The sequence below is a fragment of the Schistocerca gregaria genome, chromosome 8 (assembly GCF_023897955.1).
Source record: "Schistocerca gregaria isolate iqSchGreg1 chromosome 8, iqSchGreg1.2, whole genome shotgun sequence".
In the NCBI taxonomy this organism is placed as follows: Eukaryota; Metazoa; Arthropoda; class Insecta; order Orthoptera; family Acrididae; genus Schistocerca; species Schistocerca gregaria.
Window position 1 is genome coordinate 234,538,902 of NC_064927.1, and position 19,378 is coordinate 234,558,279.

Genomic DNA, 19,378 nt, shown 5'->3' on the forward strand with positions numbered 1-19,378 from the left:
CGGGAACTGCAACAGTACTATTCAATACAACAAAAAATTATATAACAACATTAAGTTTATCATGTTGAATGGGCTTCCAATACACTGCATAGTGATTTAGATATTCCGGTACTGCTACGTGGCAGTTATTTTGATTGAAATAAGTAACATGGAAACTTAACTATTACCCATTACCATTAAGAGTTTGTGATTATGAAGATAGTGATACCCACAGTTCTCACTGTCAGGCTGGTTTTAATCACTTAAAATCAATTTCTACCTATAATGAGGACATGTTTATCTTTCATGTGGGCAGTTTTAATCTACTTCGTCAAATTTTCTCATAGCCACAGATTATTTTTACTTTTTTAGCAAAATAAAAAATAAAAAAAAGGTTGTAAAATACTTAAACTCTGAATGGTGATTCACTTGCCTGTCAACTACTCAAGGTATCAGCAACACTTTGCTTATTAAAAATACTGTTACAAAAGATTTAAGTAACCTCTTTAACATACTTCTGTAAAGATCTGGAACTTTGGCAATTTGGTGCCAAATAATGACTGAAACAATATTTGCTATCTGTGTCCAGTAATCTATTAATGGTACTAATAAAGTTTAATCAATTTAAATTGGATCTGGCATTAAACTTTCATGAAAATTTCTACTGAAAGTAACTGCATACCAAACTGAGAAAAAAATGTAAATTTCAAAATATTTTTTTTTTCCTTTTCCCTCCCCCAGAATAACCTGAGTAATAATCGTAAGATATCTTGGGCTTATATAAAGTCAGTAAGGGGATTGAAATCATCTATTCAATGACCTTACTGTCACTGAAATGGAAGACAACAGAGAAGGCTAGAAATAATTCAACCTCCAGAAATTGTTGCACTGCAGAACATCGTAGTATGGTTACTCCTTTTAATTACTGCATCACTTACTCAACAGATTTATGACAATTTATACTGCAGTTGAAGATAATTTACAAATTCTGTCAATATGTGAATTGTTTGCAGTGTTATTACAGGAACATGAACTCACCATTCCACTCAGTCTTGACAATTTGCTCCACCTGTAGTTTTACCATGGGTCTTTCAGGATACTGCTCCAGATAGTTACGGATAAATGACCGTGACTCTGGATGCATGTCCTCCCACACATACCGTGAAGATTCACAAACAACTAAAATTTTCTCATGTGGTATGTACTGGGCATATCCATCATCAAAAAATACAAGGTACCTGCACAAATATAGCTCCAATTTTATGTTACATTCTGAAAGATTCACACATCAATGAGAGAAGATACTAGATTACAACACCAAATAACACATTAATGGAAAATGCTAGACTGGAGACAAGTAACAGTAGGAAAACGTTACCACCACTCGCCATACAAAGCAAGCATAGAGCAACAGACAGGTGTATATGTAGAGGGTTAGCCGCCCAGTTTTCAAACTCCTCTCCTTTGTCGAGGAGCATGCATACAGGACAGAGTAGTACTATAACACTCTACTAATAGACAAGAACTTAATTTAATACATTATTAAATCAGACAGCATATTTTACAAGTGGACTTTAAGGTACCTGCAGGGTGTCATACAGTTAAATTCTCAGATGTTTGAGTTCCTTTACTTCAGGCCACCAAGCCCAGAGAAGCGCAACATTACAGTTAAGGCTATCCATCTGCTTCTGTGTTCTGCTGTCAATCTCCAGTTCTCCAAAACTCCAAGCTGCAGCAAATCTCTTCCTATGTCTTCCCACTCACCTGTTGCCTTATAGGGTCAAGCCCATTGCAGTTTTGGCCATAACATTTCATCGATTATCACTGTATGTCCAGCCCATTGAAGTATTTTGCTTTTCATAGATTGAAGTATTTTACTTTTCATAGCTCAATAATGTTAAACTTCTTGTACATCTCCTAGTTCAATATTGTGGCACATTCTCCATTAAAGTAGTGGGTTCCCAGTGTCTTTCTCTCAAATGTAAGCAGTCACTCAAGGCCTTGCTTCTGTGTACTCCAAGATTGGCAACCATATAGCACCACTGGCATTATTAATGTTTTATACAAACTTAGTTGTAGTTGTTGAGATATGTTTTTGTATTATAATATAGGGTTTAGAGAGTAACAGCATCTGTTTCCCATCTGCAGTCACGTCTTAAGCTCACCTTCAGTTGATGTTACTACAGTTGTTTGGTCACTTTCACATCGTTATACAAGGTACAGTTCACTGTAGATCTTGGAGTTATGAAGCTCTCTTCCTACGATCGTGTACCCAGTCTTTTCAGTATTAATTTCTAGCCCAAAAATCAATGCCACTACTACTACGGTCAGGGCAATGTCATCTGCACAGACCATACAAGTATTTGCATAATCAATTTGAATGCCCTAAAAATACTCTTTGCTGAACTCCCCTGTTATTTTTTTAAAGTGCTAGTTTGAAAAGGACAGGTGATAGTCCATCTCCTTGTCTTTACCCTGCTTCCACCTGGAAACTTTCGAGCGATTTATCCCCTCTCTTAAACCCAGTCTTTGCATCATTTATGCATCTCTTGAAGTCCAACGAATTCCTTTAGTATGCCAGACTCTGTCATGGTTTTATCAAATTCAGCACATGAATGCTATCATAAGCCTTCTTGAGGTCTACAATAAGAGGTTTATTTTTCACAGATCCGTTTTAAGACAAAAATTTGGCTCATGCATGATCAACCTGTTTGAAAACCATCTTGGCCTTCTCCAATTACTTCTGCTGCAAACAGTTTGATCTGTTCTAGTAGAAGGTTGCATATGATCTTATAGCAGTTATCGAATAGTGCTATGCCCCTGTAGTTGTTATACAGGGTGTTACAAAAAGGTACGGCCAAACTTTCAGGAAACATTCCTCACACACAAATAAAGAAAAGATGTTATGTGGGCATGTGCCCGGAAACGCTTAATTTCCATGTTAGAGCTCATTTTAGTTTCGTCAGTATTTACTGTACTTCCTCGAAGGAAGGTAATGTTGACTTCGGTGCTTGTGTTGACATGTGACTCATTGCTCTACAGTATTAGCATCAAGCACATCAGTACATAGCATCAACAGGTTAGTGTTCATAACGAACGTGGTTTTGCAGTCAGTGCAATGTTTGCAAATGCGGAGTTGGCAGATGCCTATTTGATGTATGGATTAGCATGGGGCAATAGCCGTGGCGCGGTACGTTTGTATCGAGACAGATTTCCAGAACGAAGGTCTCCCAACAGGAAGACGTTCGAAGCAATCGATCAACGTCTTAGGGAGCACGGAACATTCCAACCTATGACTCGCGACTGGGGAAGACCTAGAACGACGAGGACACCTGCAATGGATGAGGAAATTCTTTGTGCAGTTGACGATAATCCTAATGTCAGCATCAGAGAAGTTTCTGCTGTACAAGGTAACATTGACCACGTCACTGTATGGAGAGTGCTCTGGGAGAACCAGTTGTTTCTGTACCATGTAGGTGTGTGCAGGCATTATCAGCAGCTGATTGGCCTCCATGGGTACACTTCTGTGAATGGTTCATCCAACAATATATCAATCCTCATTTCAGTGCAAATGTTCTCTTTATGGATGAGGCTTCATTCCAACGTGATCAAATTGTACACTTTCACAATCGACATGAGTGAACTGACAAGAATCCGCACGCAATTATGCAATCACATCGTCAACATAGATTTTCTGTGAACGTTTGGGCAGGCTTTGTTCGTGATGTCTTGATTGGGTCTCATGTTCTTCCACCTATGCTCAATGGAGAACGTTATCATGATTTCATACGGGATACTCTACCTGTGCTGCTAGAACATGTAGCTTAACAAGTATGACACAACATGTGGTTCATGTAAGATGCAGCTCCTGCACATTTCAGTCAAAGTGTTCGTACGTTTCTCAACAACAGATTCGGTGACCGATGGATTGGTAGAGGCGGACCAATTCCGTGGCCTCCACGCTCTCCTGACCTCAACCCTCTTGACTTTCATTTGTGGGGGCATTTGAAAGCTCTTGTCTACGCAACCCCGGTACCAAATGTAGACTCTTCGTGCTTGTATTGTGGACGTCTGTGATACAATACTCCATTCTCCAGGGCTGCATCACCACATCAGGGATTCCATGCTACAGAGGGTGGATCCATGTATCCTTGCTAACGGAGGACATTTTGAACATTTCCTGTAACAAAGTGTTTGAAGTCACGCTGGTACGTTCTGTTACTGTGCGTTTCCATTCCATGATTACTGTGATTTGAAGAGAAGTAGTAAAATGAGCTCTAACATGGAAAGTAAGCATTTCCGGACACATGTTCACATAACATATTTTCTTTCTTTGTGTGTGAGAAATGTTTCCTGAAAGTTTGGCTGTACCTTTTTGTAACACCCTGTATACTGATTTTTCTTTTTTTCTATAAATGGAGCATATCACAGCTACCTTCCATTTCTTTGGTACTGCATGTTTTGCCCATAGTAACTCTATTACCTTGTGGATTTTGGAGCAATAGGTCTTTGCCTCCAGCTTTCAGAAGCTTAGTGAGAATTCCATCCCCTTGTGGACCCTTGACATTCTTTTTCAATTTGTTTTCTTATCTCTTCGGTGTAGGTGCAGGATATTCTGGATCCACAGTTCCTAGTCATTAAACATAATTTACTTGGTTCTTCGAAATTTAGTAGGTCCCTGAAGTATTCTATCAGTCTTCTTCCAATCCTCTGATCTTCTATTAGCACCTTTCCATTGGCATCTTTAATGAATTTGTATTAGTTGGATCCTCCTCTAAACTTCTTCACTTTCCTATATAGTTCTTCAGTCTTGCTGAGCTGTTTCCATGAAGCTTCTTATATATCTTCTCTTTGCTTTCTTTAGATTGGCCTATGTTGGTTATCTTATTTCTTTGAATCTTGATTGCCCTTCCTGTTGTATATTACTTTGTACCCATAATAATTTGGCCCACCACTTCTCGCAGATCGCTTCCCCATATTCCTTATCAAATGACCCTCTTTTCCCCTTAGTTTTGGGATTACTTCTTTGGCAGCTTTTGTTATAATTACTGCATCTTCTTTCCAATTCTGATCTCTTCAGTATCTTCATTTTCTTCCTACTCCAATACTTCAAGCATTTGGTCAGTTTGGCCTGAAATTGCCTCTTATTGTCTTTGCTCAAGTTTTCCTGGTCATACAGAGTGAGATGCATTCCTTTGCCCTTTCTAGGTCTCCACACTGCCGTCACCACTACTCTGATATGGAATGGTCCGATCTACATTCAGCACTTCTTACTGTTTTGAAATTTAGTAGGAACATTTTTACTCTTGCCTCTACCAACACATGGCCAATTTGGTTCACTGTCTTCCTATCCAGAGATACCTAAATTCCTTTATATATTCTCTTCATGTCAAAGTAACAACTGCTTGAAATTAGTCAACCAAGTGCTCACATCATGCAATCTGTGCTTACCAAAGTTTCCTCAAAGGCTGCTTTTACAGTGTTGTCAAAAATCTTTTCCAATGTCTCACTTCCTCTGTTATTCTCTAAAATTAGAATGAAATGGCTCAGTGGGCAAGGCATGGGAGTTTTATTACTGATGAGCAAAATTGAAATCCCACTTAGTCGACAAACTTAGATTCCATGAGGCAAACTGAGGAGCAACTGGACTGAGTAGTAGTGGCTCTGGTCTCGTATACTGACATACGGCCATGAGAGCAGTGTGCTGACCACATGCCCCACCATATCTGCATCCAGTGATGACACAGCAGTTGGTCGGTACAGTTGGTCTTCATGGCTTGTTTGGGTGGAATTAAGTTTGAAGTAGGTTGCTTATCTGGTTTAGTGGGTATGCCTTATGCAACACTACAGTTCATAATAACTGTGCCCTTAGGAATTTCCACACTGTATGGGAAGCATGCCACTGCCTTTGGCATTTCCTGTTCCTGCTCCTCTTCATCATCATCATCATCATCATCATCATCATCATCATCATCATTATTATTGTTATTACAAAAAATCTCTTGAAGAAGATGTGATTCAGAAGAAAGGCTGTTTACACATGACAGACTATATGCCCTGTAAGCCAAAGTCTTCAGAATGCCAGTTTTCTGCGACAGATCATGACTGCTCTTGGTGTAGAAAATCAAACACACACACACACACACACACACACACACACACACACACACAAATAATAGCTAAGTGAGTCATCTGACCTCCAATTCACCAGGATGACCCGGAATAATAATTGCCCATCATTCTCTAATTCCATTGTGAATGTGATATTGGAAAGACAAGAAATAAAATGATTAAAAGCTGCTTTAAATTTCTTAATGCCATGAGGCCATATGGCAAATGTGTTACACACATAGCGAAGCAAACAGGTATCTTTAAAAAGAAGGTTTGCAATCATTCTTCCTGAATGTTTTCCACAGAGAGGCTAACAGACACTGGGGAATACCCTCTCAGTTTCTCCAAAGCACAGCTGCTAGAAGTAAGTTTATGTCAGCACGACTGAATATGTCCACTAAAACATTTTAATCAGACAATTAATGGAACTCTGGTGAATAATAGAACTACCGTATTTACTCGAATCTAAGCCGCACTTATTTTTCTGGTTTTTGTAATCCAAAAAACCGCTTGCGGCTTAGAATCGAGTGCAAAGTAAGTGGAAGTTCTGAAAAATGTTGGTAGGTGCCACCACAACTAACTTCTGCAGTTGAATATATGTAGTGCTACACAGGCATGCTTTGTAGGCACAAAGATAAATACTGGTGCCAAAACCTCTGCGTCAGAGAGTGGGTGGTGGGGTGGTGCGCGGGGGTGGGGGGTAGGGGGGGAAGGAGAAGGAGGTGGAAGGCGTGCTTTTTTTTTCTCAGCCACGAGTTTCGACCACTGCATTTTCATACATTATCCAATGAAGTAAATAAAAATTCCGTATTGTTCATCTTCCAATGTACTACGAAAATCCAACTGGCAAGACTGTTTGGGATGTTTATCAATACAGCCTACGCTACGTTCTGAATTTTTTCCTACCTGACTACCTGTGAGAAGAGATTGTTGCTAATAGGAATTTTACAAATTGTGAATCACAGGCAGTATTCTCTTCACCATAAGAATAATATGAATATAAACATTTTGCCATGTATTCTTTCGTGTTTGCTGCTATCTCATTTAAATCCTGTCTGCCTACTAAACTGCGAAACTAGAGTGAGACAACAGCAAACGCGGAAGAATATACATATCGTGTCATGTTTATATTCATATTATTCTTATGCCTAATAGTGATATAGTCAGAAGTGAAGCACGGCAACTTACTACATTTTTAAATCTAAGATGACTCTAATTTCTGTGCAGAGTGTAATGTACTAAAGAGGCGTCTGCAAAGATTTTCAAACGAAGAAAAATTTCCGCTAAACTCTCGTTCAGAACATGTTCTACCATACACAGTCTATTATTTGGTTCTTATTGATCATTATCAAAGAAACAGCAGTGTAAGTAACAACAAATAGCAGTCTGTTGCCATTGTTTTACTAATGAGACAACTCCTCTCTTTTTAGCGGCGGTAGCGCACACAAAAGCAAGCCATGCCGCGAGCGGCGGCATGCCGTAAACACGCACTATCAGAATGCGACAAACAGTGCGCGACACAGTACACTAACGCATTTTCAGCTTAGAGTGACGTAAACACCTATAACGAAGAGAACGGCACTTACCAGATCAAAGCAAAATAAGCAGTCAATTCAAACCAGACGAAGCACATGGAAAAGGAACGGTACCCGTATAAATACGGACGGAGCACCATACGTATAGCAATGGCTACCTGGTAAAGCTTAAGTGCTAAGCTTAGGACTCGAACCAAACTACTGTAGCTGTATTGTCATTCATTCGACCTAAATTGTGTCTCGTATTAAAAAGGACCAACTTTGTTTCGATTTGGAGGTGCGGCCTAAAACTTTTCTCCCCCCCTTGAATTTCGAGGCACAAATTTCAGGTGCGGCTTAGATTCAGGATTTTTTTTTTTTCCTTTACTTTGTATCACATTTTTCAGGTGCGGCTCAGATTCGAGTAAATACGGTATGTCACAGCTGACGATAATGTCATTGTCTGTTGTTTATAATCCAACATGATGTCAGAGGAAGACTACAAAGCTGCATATACAATTACAATTGTCTTGAAGGATCTGGTGAGTTGCCTCTATGCTGCTGACTAAGGAGTCAATTGGGGCCCCTCCCTTACACACAGTGGGTTATTCACAGTCAGCGACAGCAGAGTAAGTGTGAACAATAACAGGCTTCTAAGTGTCTTCTCTGGCCTGCCCGAGACACAGTCTTCTTCCTTTTTGTTCACACGTTTGGTGGTTTCACTATTATGACATTTGTACACAGAATCAGCAAACAGGCTCATTATAATCCTAGCATTCCTTGATGACTGTAGTGCTGCATTGATCAGCAGGAAGGATGCCAATGCTTTTAAATGCACCCAGCACCTGAAGCGTTGTCCTTTCACCCCTGGAAATGTTAGGTATGGCTGTGTCCCATTCAATCTATAGCATACCTCAGAGTGAACACTGCCTGCTGGACCTGGTGGAGTGGTGGGTGGGTTTTTTTTTTGGGGGGGGGGGGGGTGTTAAGGGCGCTCAACTACTGAGGTCGTTAGCGCCCAGTCACAATTGTAAGAGCACATAGAATCTAGTAAAACTCTAGGGGAGGGGGGGGGGGGGGGGGGGGGACACCAGAAAGTTCTTACAAAGATGCAGATAAAATAAGTGAAAGAGTTAGAGGTCCTTGGACAAGCCAGTCAACGTAATAAAATGAAGAACACGAGCAGAACCGGCAATGCCCAATCTGCAACCTGGTCAGAAGGACCTCTTCTCGCCGAGATGGTCGGGAGGAGGTTGTCCAAGCAGTTGGGAACGGTTTTACGGCCTGGAGCTTGTTTCCTTGAAGTGATGACCAAGTATCCCACCACAATGACACAAGCCTATTACAAACAACCCCACTAATGTCAGATGACGGGACACAATGGGAGGCTGACCGAGGCAGGAGGACTGCAGCCTTGGCTGCACCATCAGCAGCCTCATTCTCAGGCACTCCTACATGGCCGGGAACCTACAGAAAGCTGACAGGAGAGCCATCATCAGCAAAAGAATGGAGCGACTGCTGGATCCGTTGCACCAAGGGATGGACTGGATATGGAGCTCCAAGGCTCTGAAGAGCACTGAGTGAATCAGAGCAGAGTACATACGATGAATGGCGGGTGGCGGCGGGCATACTGAACGGCCTGATGGAGAGCAAAAAGCTCGGACGTAAAGCTGGAACACTGGTCGAGGAGCCGGTATTTGAAGGTGACAGCCCCGACGACAAAGGCACAGCAGACACCATCGTCAGTTTTGGAGCCATCAGTGTAAATAAAGGTGTGACTGGCAAGTCGCGCACGAAGTTCGACAAACTGTGAGCGATACACTGCAGCCGGAGTACCCTCCTTCGGGAGAGAGCTGAGGTCGAGATGAATATGAACCGGAGCCTGGAGCCAAGGTGGTGTCGGGCTCTCACCCTCTCTGAAGGTGGTAGGGAGGGCAAAATCCAATTGTCGAAGAAGGCGACGATAGCGGACTCCAGGGGGCAGCAGGGCAGACACGTACAACCCATACTGACGGTCGAGAGATTCGGCGAAGAAGGACTGATAAGAGGAGTGGTCGGGCATTGACAACAGCTGGCAGGCATACCGACAAAGCAGTATGCCGCACCGGTAGGTCAATGGTAATTTGGCAGCTGTAGCATAAAGACTCTCGACGGAACTAGTGTAGAATGCTCCGGTCGCAAGACGTAACCCCCGATGGTGGATGGAGTTGAGATGGCGTAAGAGGGATGGCCGAGCAGACGAGTGGAAGAGGCTCCCATAATCCAGCTTTGATCGGACTATGGACCGATACAAGCGAAGCAGGACAGTGTGATCTGCTCCCCAAGATGAACCACTAAGAACTCTGAGGACATTAAGGGAACGTGTACAACGGGCAGCCAAATAAGAGATGTGCGGAGACCAAGTGTGAGCCCTAGAAACTTAGTTGTTTCCACAAATGGGAGAACAACGGGACCGAGATGTAAGGATGGTGGAAGGAACGGTTTATATCGCCAAAAGTTGATGCAAACAGTCTTCTTTTCAGAGAACCGGAAGCCTTTAGCCACACTCCATGAGTATAGGCTGTCAAGACAACGCTGAAGGCAGCGCTCCAGGAGGCATGTTCTCTGGGCACTGCAGTAGATTGCGAAGTCATCGACAAAAGATCTGGTGGAGTGCTGTCATCACTTGTTCTCTTTCTCTGTCAATACTTGCGATACATTGTGCTTTCTGTATTGCCTGCAAACTTCAGTTTCATTAGAAGTCATCAATATGTTCCCATGCAGGTTGATAATTGCCTCCAGCTTGCACTATTATTGTCCCTCCCCCCCTTGCAGATGCTCAAACTCTAATGTTAGATAAGCTGCTGCCTTCTCGCGTAACAACTAGCAAAGGTCCACAGCATGACCTATACGCAGTTCCATGTACAAGTGGAGATTTCCTTCAGAAACAGTGTCCAGTTGGCAACGGGGGGCCAAATTATTTTCCTTGCCAATCTCAAACTTGTACAGAGTTGGATCCTAGTAGCTGCAGCCAAGGTTGTGTGGGCAACAACGCAAATTACTTTTCTCTCTCGACACATTAGGAAGAATGGAAGAGCATAAACAAATGCCTTTTCTGCTGTCATAGCTTATCCAACTTTTTTAAGCTCTTGTATATCTCCTCCAAGCTGAGTGCCATAGTATACTTTCTACATCTACATCTACATCTACATCCATACTCCGCAAGCCACCTGACGGTGTGTGGCGGTGGGTACCCTGAGTACCTCTATCGGTTCTCCCTTCTATTCCAGTCTCGTATTGTACGTGGAAAGAAGGATTGTCGGTATGCTTCTGTGTGGGCTCTAATCTCTCTGATTTTATCCTCATGGTCTCTTCGCGAGATATACGTATGAGGGAGCAATATACTGCTTGACTCTTCGGTGAAGGTATGTTCTCGAAACTTTAACAAAAGCCCGTACCGAGCTACTGAGCGTCTCTCCTGCAGAGTCTTCCACTGGAGTTTATCTATCATCTCTGTAACGCTTTCGCAATTACTAAATGATCCTGTAACGAAGCGCGCTGCTCTCCGTTGGATCTTCTCTATCTCTTCTATCAACCCTACCTGCTGAGCAGTATTCAAGCATTGGGCGAACAAGCGTACTGTAACCTACTTCCTTTGTTGTCGGATTGCATTTCCTTAGGATTCTTCCAATGAATCTCAGTCTGGCATCTGCTTTACCGACGATCAACTTGATATGATCATTCCATTTTAAATCACTCATAATGAGTACTCCCAGATAATTTATGGAATTAACTGCTTCCAGTTGCTGACCTGCTATTTTGTAGCTAAATGATAACGGACCTATCTTTCTATGTATTCGCATCACATTACACTTGTCTACATTGAGATTCAATTGCCATTCTGTGCACCATGTGTCAATTCGCTGCAGATCCTCCTGCATTTCAGTACAATTTTCCATTGTTGCAACCTCTCGATACACCACAGCATCATCTGCAAAAAGCCTCAGTGAACTTCCGATGTCATCCACCAGGTCATTTATGTATATTGTGAAAAGCAACGGTCTTATGACACTCCCCTGCGGCACACCTGAAATCACTCTTACTTCGGAAGACTTCTCTCCATTGAGAATGACATGCTGCATTCTGTTATCTAGAAACTCCTCAATCCAATCACACAATTGATCTGATAGTCCGTATGCTCTTACTTTGTTCATTAAACGACTGTGGGGAACTGTGTCAAACGCCTTGCGGAAGTCAAGAAACACGGCATCTACCTGTGAACCCGTGTCTAAGGCCCTCTGAGTCTCGTGGACGAATAGCGCGAGCTGGGTTTCACACGACCGTCTTTTTCGAAACCCATGCTGATTCCTACAGAGTAGATTTCTAGTCTCCAGAAAAGACATTATACTCGAACATAATACGTGTTCCAAAATTCTACAACTGATCGACGTTAGAGATATAGGTCTATAGTTCTGCACATCTGTTCGACGTCCCTTCTTGAAAACGGGGATGACCTGTGCCCTTTTCCAATCCTTTGGAACGCTTCGCTCTTCTAGAGACCTACGGTACACCGCTGCAAGAAGGGGGGCAAGTTCCTTCGCGTACTCTGTGTAAAATCGAACTGGTATTCCATCAGGACCAGCGGCCTTTCCTCTTTTGAGCGATTTTAATTGTTTCTCTATCCCTCTGTCGTCTACTTCGATATCTACCATTTTGTCAACTGTGCGACAATCTAGAGAAGGAAGCACAGTGCAGTCTTCCTCTGTGAAACAGCTTTGGAAGAAGACATTTAGTAATTCGGCCTTTAGTCTGTCATCCTCTGTTTCAGCACCATTTTGGTCACAGAGTGTCTGGACATTTTGTTTTGATCCACCTACCGCTTTGACATAGGACCAAAATTTCTTAGGATTTTCTGCCAAGTCAGTACATAGAACTTTACTTTCGAATTCATTGAAAGCCTCTCGCATAGCCCTCCTCACACTGCATTTCGCTTCGCGTAATTTTTGTTTGTCTGCAAGGCTTTGGCTATGTTTATGTTTGCTGTGAAGTTCCCTTTGCTTCCGCAGCAGTTTTCTAACTCAGTTGTTGTACCACGGTGGCTCTTTCCCATCTCTTACGATCTTGCTTGGCACATACTCATCTAACACATATTGTACCATGGTTTTGAACTTTGTCCACTGATCCTCAACACTGTCTGTACTTGAGACAAAACTTTTGTGTTGAGCCACCAAGTACTCTGAAATCTGCTTTTTGTCACTTTTGCTAAACAGAAAAATCTTCCTACCTTTTTTAATATTTCTATTTACGACTGAAATCATCGATGCAGTAACCGCTTTGTGATCGCTGATTCCCTGTTCTGCATTAACTGATTCAAATAGTTCGGGTCTGTTTGTCACCAGAAGGTCTAATATGTTATCGCCACGAGTCGGTTTTCTGTTTAACTGCTCAAGGTAGTTTTCAGATAAAGCACTTAAAAATATTTCACTGGATTCTTTGTCCCTGTCACCCGTTATGAACGTAGAGTCTCCCAGTCTATATCCGGCAAATTAAAATCTCCACCCAGAACTATAACATGGTGGGGAAATCTACTCGAAATATTTTCCAAATTATTCTTCAGGTGCTGAGCCACAACAGCTGCTGAGCCCGGGGGCCTATAGAGACATCCAATTACCATGTCTGAGCCTGCTTTAACCGTGACCTTCACCCAAATCATTACACAATTCGAATCTCCGTCAATTTCCTTCGATACTATTGCACTTCTTATCGCTATAAACACGCCTCCCCCTTCACTGTCCAGCCTATCTCTGCGGTATACATTCCAATCCGAATTTAGGATTTCATTACTGTTTACGTCTGGTTTCAGCCAACTTTCTGTTCCTAGTACTATATGGGCGTAGTGACCGTTTATTAATGAGAGCAGTTCTGGGACCTTTCTATAGACGCTCCTGCAGTTTACTATAAGCACATTAATATTGTTATTCCTTGTTGCATTTTGCCTACTCCTGCCTTGCTGCGTCTCAGGAGGCGTCTTGTCGGGCCTAGGGACGGAATTCTCTAATCTAAAAAAACCCCATGTGCACTCCACACATACTCCGCTACCCTCGTAGCCGCTTCCGGCGTGTAGTGCACGCCTGACCTATTCAGGGGGACCCTACATTTCTCCACCCGATAGCGGAGGTCGAGAAATTTGCACCCCAGCTCTCCGCAGAATCGTCTGAGCCTCTGGTTTAAGCCTTCCACTCGGCTCCAAACCAGAGGACCGCGATCGGTTCTGGGAACGATACTACAAATAGTTAGCTCTGATTCCACCCCGCGAGCGAGGCTTTCCGCCTCCACCAACTGCCTGTACGAACTGAGGATGACCTCTGAACCCAGACGGCAGGAGTCATTGGTGCCGACATGAGCAACAATTTGCAGTCGGGTGCACCCAGTGCTATCACCGCCGGTAGGGCCTCCTCCACATCTCGGATGAGACCCCCCGGCAAGCAGACAGAGTGAACACTGGCCTTCTTCCCCGACCTTTCCGCTATTTCCCTAAGGGGCTCCATCACCCGCCTAACGTTGGAGCTCCCAATAACTAATAAACCCCGACCCCTGTGTGCCTGCTCGGACCTTGCTGAAGGAGCAGCCACATGTCCACTCACAGGCAGAGCGGGCGATGCCACACGGCCAGCCTCCACATTGACCCTCCGCCTCGTGCGCCGCGAACGCCGCTGAACCCGCCACTCCCCTTGGCGAGAGGGTGGCCCAACCGCGCCCGGTACCCGCGAAGATGTCTCGACAGCAGGGACAGTGGGTGAAGCATGCAACACCTGGGGTGTACCTTGCGACGCACCAGACTCCCCACTGCCGCTACACTCCGAGGCAGCAGCCTGACCGCGGCCATCAACACGCTCAGCTGTTCGCGAAGAGTGGCCAACTCCTCCTGCGTCCGTACACAGCAGCCACACATCCTATCCATCCTAAGAAATCAATTTACTATAGAGTGTTAATAAACTTTTAAATAGACTGCTAATTCACTAAAGGCGGTTGATTATTGACTAAACTGTGATTGCTAACCACTTCTTGTAGAAAACAAGGAAAATAGCACTACCTGTCTCTGGACTGTATTCAAAACAAACACTAGCACTACTAGCACTATGGCTGACTAAAGGGACTCTCTGACTGTATTCAAAACAAACACGAGATCTATAGAACACTTAATAGCACTCGACTATTAAAGCTTCCTAAAAGCAAAAACACGCTGAAGAAGAAGTAACAAGTAAGAAAAATACAGTTAATACTTAAATTAAGGTAGCTCGCTGCACAGCAGACGTGAAGCAGACGGCGGTTAGGGCAACACTGACACTACTGGCACTATGGCTGACTAAAGGGACTCTCTCTGACTGTATTCAAAACAAACACGAGATCTATGGAACACTTAGTAGCACTCGACTATTAAAGCTTCCTAAAAGCAAAAACACGCAGAAGAAGAAGTGACAAGTAAGAAAAATACAGTTAATACTTAAATTAAGGTAGCTCGCTGCACAGCAGACGTGAAGCAGGCGGCGGTATTGGTGCATAATATCTTATAGACCATGTCTCTGAGTTGATCCCCCCACCCCCTTCCAACCACCCATCCTCAATATTATAACAGCATAACTGGTGCTCCCTGAGATACTGAATCCTCCAGGGAACTGTCCCCACTCTACCCCTCGGCCCAGGATGTCCTTACAACCCATCCCTTCGCATTTCTGTGATTCTGTAGCTGGCGTTGTGTACACTGACCATACCACGCATTTCCTGGATGGCCGAATTACCTTATCAACATGGGCTGCACCTACAATCTGAAGGAACAGCAAGTCAACATGGGCCCAGAGACAAGGGAATAAGCTCCTGACACACTGTCTCGATGCCACCTATAGGTTTGAATTTGATACAAGCTGCCTTGGACAGTCCAAAGGATGCTTGGTTAGATCATAAATCCACAGAATAGTGTGTGTACAAAAATTCTGCAAATCAGTAGACAAATGCTGCTCTTCTATCTTAGCATAGTTTGACAGCTAACAGAGAACTAGTTACCACTAACATTTCTGAAGATTGGCAGACTGTTTCCTTGTGTTAGTCATTACAGATATGACATTCTCTGATAGCCATTATTTTTAACTGTGGGTGCTTATGTCAGTGCCATTACAGCTACTACTAATTAGTTCCCTCATGTCCATCTCTTTTAGTAAATTTTATTCTGTTCTTTGTACAGTTGGACCTATTTTCTTCCTTTCTTGAGATGTTCCATCCTTCGTGTTTACCTGAAGCAGATAATGTGTGTTTATTTTAAGGCACTAGACATTTGAATGATTTGAGGAAACTGTCCACTGCTTCTACCATCAGTAAATCTCTCCATCTTCAAATAATTTCTGCAACCAACATCCATCCAAAACTGTTTCATATTTTCTAGTTCTTTTCTGCCCCTATGATTTTCCTCTCTCGTAGTCCTCCCTACATCAAGTTAGTTAATCCTGGATGGTATGGCATTCACCATCCTATGTAAACCAATTTCCAGCACACAGGAATTCTTTTACGTTTTCTACTAAGGTATCATTCTTCGTAACTTTCATGTTAATGTTAAGTAAATTACTATTCTCCTTTCTATTAATCAGTGTCAACATATTAATTTTATGAATTTTTCCTCTGGTCTTCATAGTGGAGATACAGCTTACCAAAACCAATTTAAAATTAATTAGTAAACCACTTCATCCTCCACAAGCTATGTTAAATCACCAAAGTTCACAGAATAAAACGTCAATGTTTCACATATTCATAACAAGATACCCAGAAAAATATCTCTACTTCAAGATCTGACAACACTGTTTCTTAATTTTATACGGGGCATCTCTACTTCAAGATCTGACAACACTGTTTCTTAATTTTATACGGGGCAGTAAAATGAAAGTGAGACAGATGGGAAAAATGTAAGCACACTAATTATTATTTCAGAAGTAATCAGCGTAATTTTTAATTCATTTTCCCACTTCGAGATGAGATAGCCAATGCCTTCATGGAAAAATGTTTGCAGTTGCCTATGGAACCATGATGTCTGAAGCACATCAATGGCCATGAGTGTCTTTCTTCATTCTCTAAACATGTGGAAATCCAATGGGGAGGGATTGTGACTTAATGGAGGATGTGTAAGGCCTTCCCAGTGAAACTTCTACAGCGTATAAGAATCTTCGCAACATGTGGGCTTTACTTACATTTTTTCCATCTGCCTCTTTTTCATTTGAATGCCCATTATACTTACGTGAAGAGCATTTAACAAGTTAAACCATTTGCAAATTTTGCACATGCTTCCTCTGACCTACTGCTTCATACTCTAGGAATAAAAGCGTCTGTAACCAAAGCTACACTGCTTCAATCTAGAAGGTAGTTACCAAAGATACAGAAGCAAAATGCACACTGTAAATCAGCAAATGAGTATATATTGATTATTTGACATTTAAGGATTACTAACTTCTCAGATTAAGAACAATTCCTGAAAGCCATTTGTTCGAAGGTTGTGAGAACAACAAGTGTGAATATGGGACGATCTTGCGAGTATTATTGCTCATTCATATAATCATGAAAAACACCATAAATCTGTAAATTTTGTGCACTATTCAGAGAAATTGCTAGCTTTGTAAACACATAAGAAGAAGTGAATTGCAGACAGAAATCCCTATACACAATGTATATATATTTCCAAATGATATATGTTACCTGTATTTATTCATTGATTTTGGAGGTTCAGCAATAACCCCAGCATAATAATTTTCTTTTGGGCCTTCATCTTGAAATAACGCAATAACTCGTGTGCCAACAGGCAGCCTTACTTTGCTTGGTGTTGAATACGCAAGATGTTTTCCTGGGACCACTTTCAGGTAAGATGATTTGCGGTACTCGTAACGAATCTTGTATGCTGACTGAAGAGTGGAATCCTTTGGAGTAAAGTTGTAATTACTAATCTTTAATGAGATATATAATGCACATTTAAATAAAACAGAGCAAATAAAACACTACCAATTAAGAAATGTGTGTATGTGTCCAAATTTTTTATCTGATAACTCTTAAAGCTTGTTAAATAAAACAAACATTAATCATATTCTACATCTTTATTCTTCATGTCTACATATTCATTTCTCAACTTATTCACCTGCTGGTGAACACATTTCTTCCAATGAGAGACTGACTTGTTGATATTGTCACTGTAGAATGTTTGACTTTGTTGAAGGACCCACAATCTCACCTCTTCTTGCACTGCCTCATCACTATCAATGTGGAGTACTCAAAGGTGTTCTTTAAGTTTAGGATACTTAAAATCAAATAGTTCTTTCATATTTTTAAATCCTGCCGTAGCAACAGATCTCAACACCTCCTGGTTTCCACTCCTCTGGTTTTCACATAGCGTGTTGTTGAAATAACTGTGCACTCATTTCCTAGTACCTATATTTTTCACAAAGCTGTTCTTCAATCCTCCTTTATATTTTTTGCTTTACTATTACAGTCAGCAATTTAAACACAATACGTCAGACTGGTCTGTTGTAGTTTTCATAGCCATTTGCTAGCTTTTTTATTTATTTTCAGTACTGCAACAATGACAGTTTTTCAAAACTGATGGTAAGTCTTCTGTTTCATAGATCCTGGACACCAGATCAAATAACCTTCTGATTTCTATACCTCCCACTGAAGCACCTCTGAAAATGTAAGACCTACTCCTGAGCAATTCATAGAATGACTTATTCCTTCTATTTCAAATTTCTCCTTCTCTATTATGCTATGGAACAGCTCTCCTGTTACACAGACTCTATATGACCTTCTGTCATTTATCTTTCCTCATATTTATACTTCACAGACGTTTATGCAAACTGTCATTATCTTCATTTACTTGAAATTATTTTTAATTTGCCTGACTAATACTTCCTATGACCACCTTTTTCTCAATTTCTTTGACCACAAGCCTCATCTATTCTGATTTTACTTCTTCACACTTCTTGTAGAGTTCATATACGAGGTCTGTTAGAAAAGCTTCTTCTTCTTCTTCTTCTTCTAATTCTTTTTTGTGCAAACACCTGGATTTGAATCTAGCATGCTCGCATGAGCCGACCTTGAACCTTCATGCGCATGCATGAATTCTTTCCCACTTTAATTACAGAATGTACCTTTGGTGCATAAAATTGTCCATGGTATCGACAGCCCTAAGGCGGTTTTATCATAATAAAAATTACGTAGGATTACCTATAAAATATAATGACATGGCTCAATAATACAATACAATTAATAGAAATACTTCCGTATACTGTGCAGGCGGTGTACTTACATGTAACCACACCATAGGTGAAGGACATCTGAGCAAAAAAGCTCTTGTCAAATTGAAATAATCACAAGAATGAAACTTAACTATAAAAATGTAACATGTTTGTCAATTTGAATAAAATGTTCCACCAAAGTACAATGGCAGTTCCACCAAAATACAATGGCAGTCACGAGGTCGTTTAGAGGCAAACAACTGTATCAAACAACCGCTAACCATTAGACTAGACAGCTAACAGGCCAAGGCAGCCACGAGTTGGACTTGAAAACAGATTCGCGCCATCTAGTAAGAAGTGATCAAATTACAGACAACAGTGACTGAGGCACTGTATAGACAATTTAACAACATTAAAGGCAAGAACAGGAATCAGTGCATGAAAATTACAACATACTGTAATGGTCTTATTTTATAAATGAAATATAGTTTAAATGTACATAAAAGATTTGAAACTGGAAAGGAAAACGATGTT

At 41.7% G+C, this 19,378-nt stretch overlaps 1 protein-coding gene across 3 annotated transcripts in view; it reads right to left on the reverse strand.

The window, feature by feature from the left end:
• Positions 1-19,378, reverse strand: part of LOC126284590 (histone-lysine N-methyltransferase SETDB1-like) — a 318,415-nt gene that overhangs the window by 122,876 nt on the left and 176,161 nt on the right. For all 3 annotated transcript variants that reach the window (XM_049983633.1, XM_049983631.1, XM_049983632.1), the window contains 2 exons: positions 17,319-17,536; positions 1,018-1,217 (listed from right to left, as the gene is read on the reverse strand). In XM_049983633.1, coding sequence (XP_049839590.1) covers positions 1,018-1,217; positions 17,319-17,536 — 418 coding nt within the window. The remainder of the gene's footprint in view (positions 1-1,017; positions 1,218-17,318; positions 17,537-19,378) is intronic.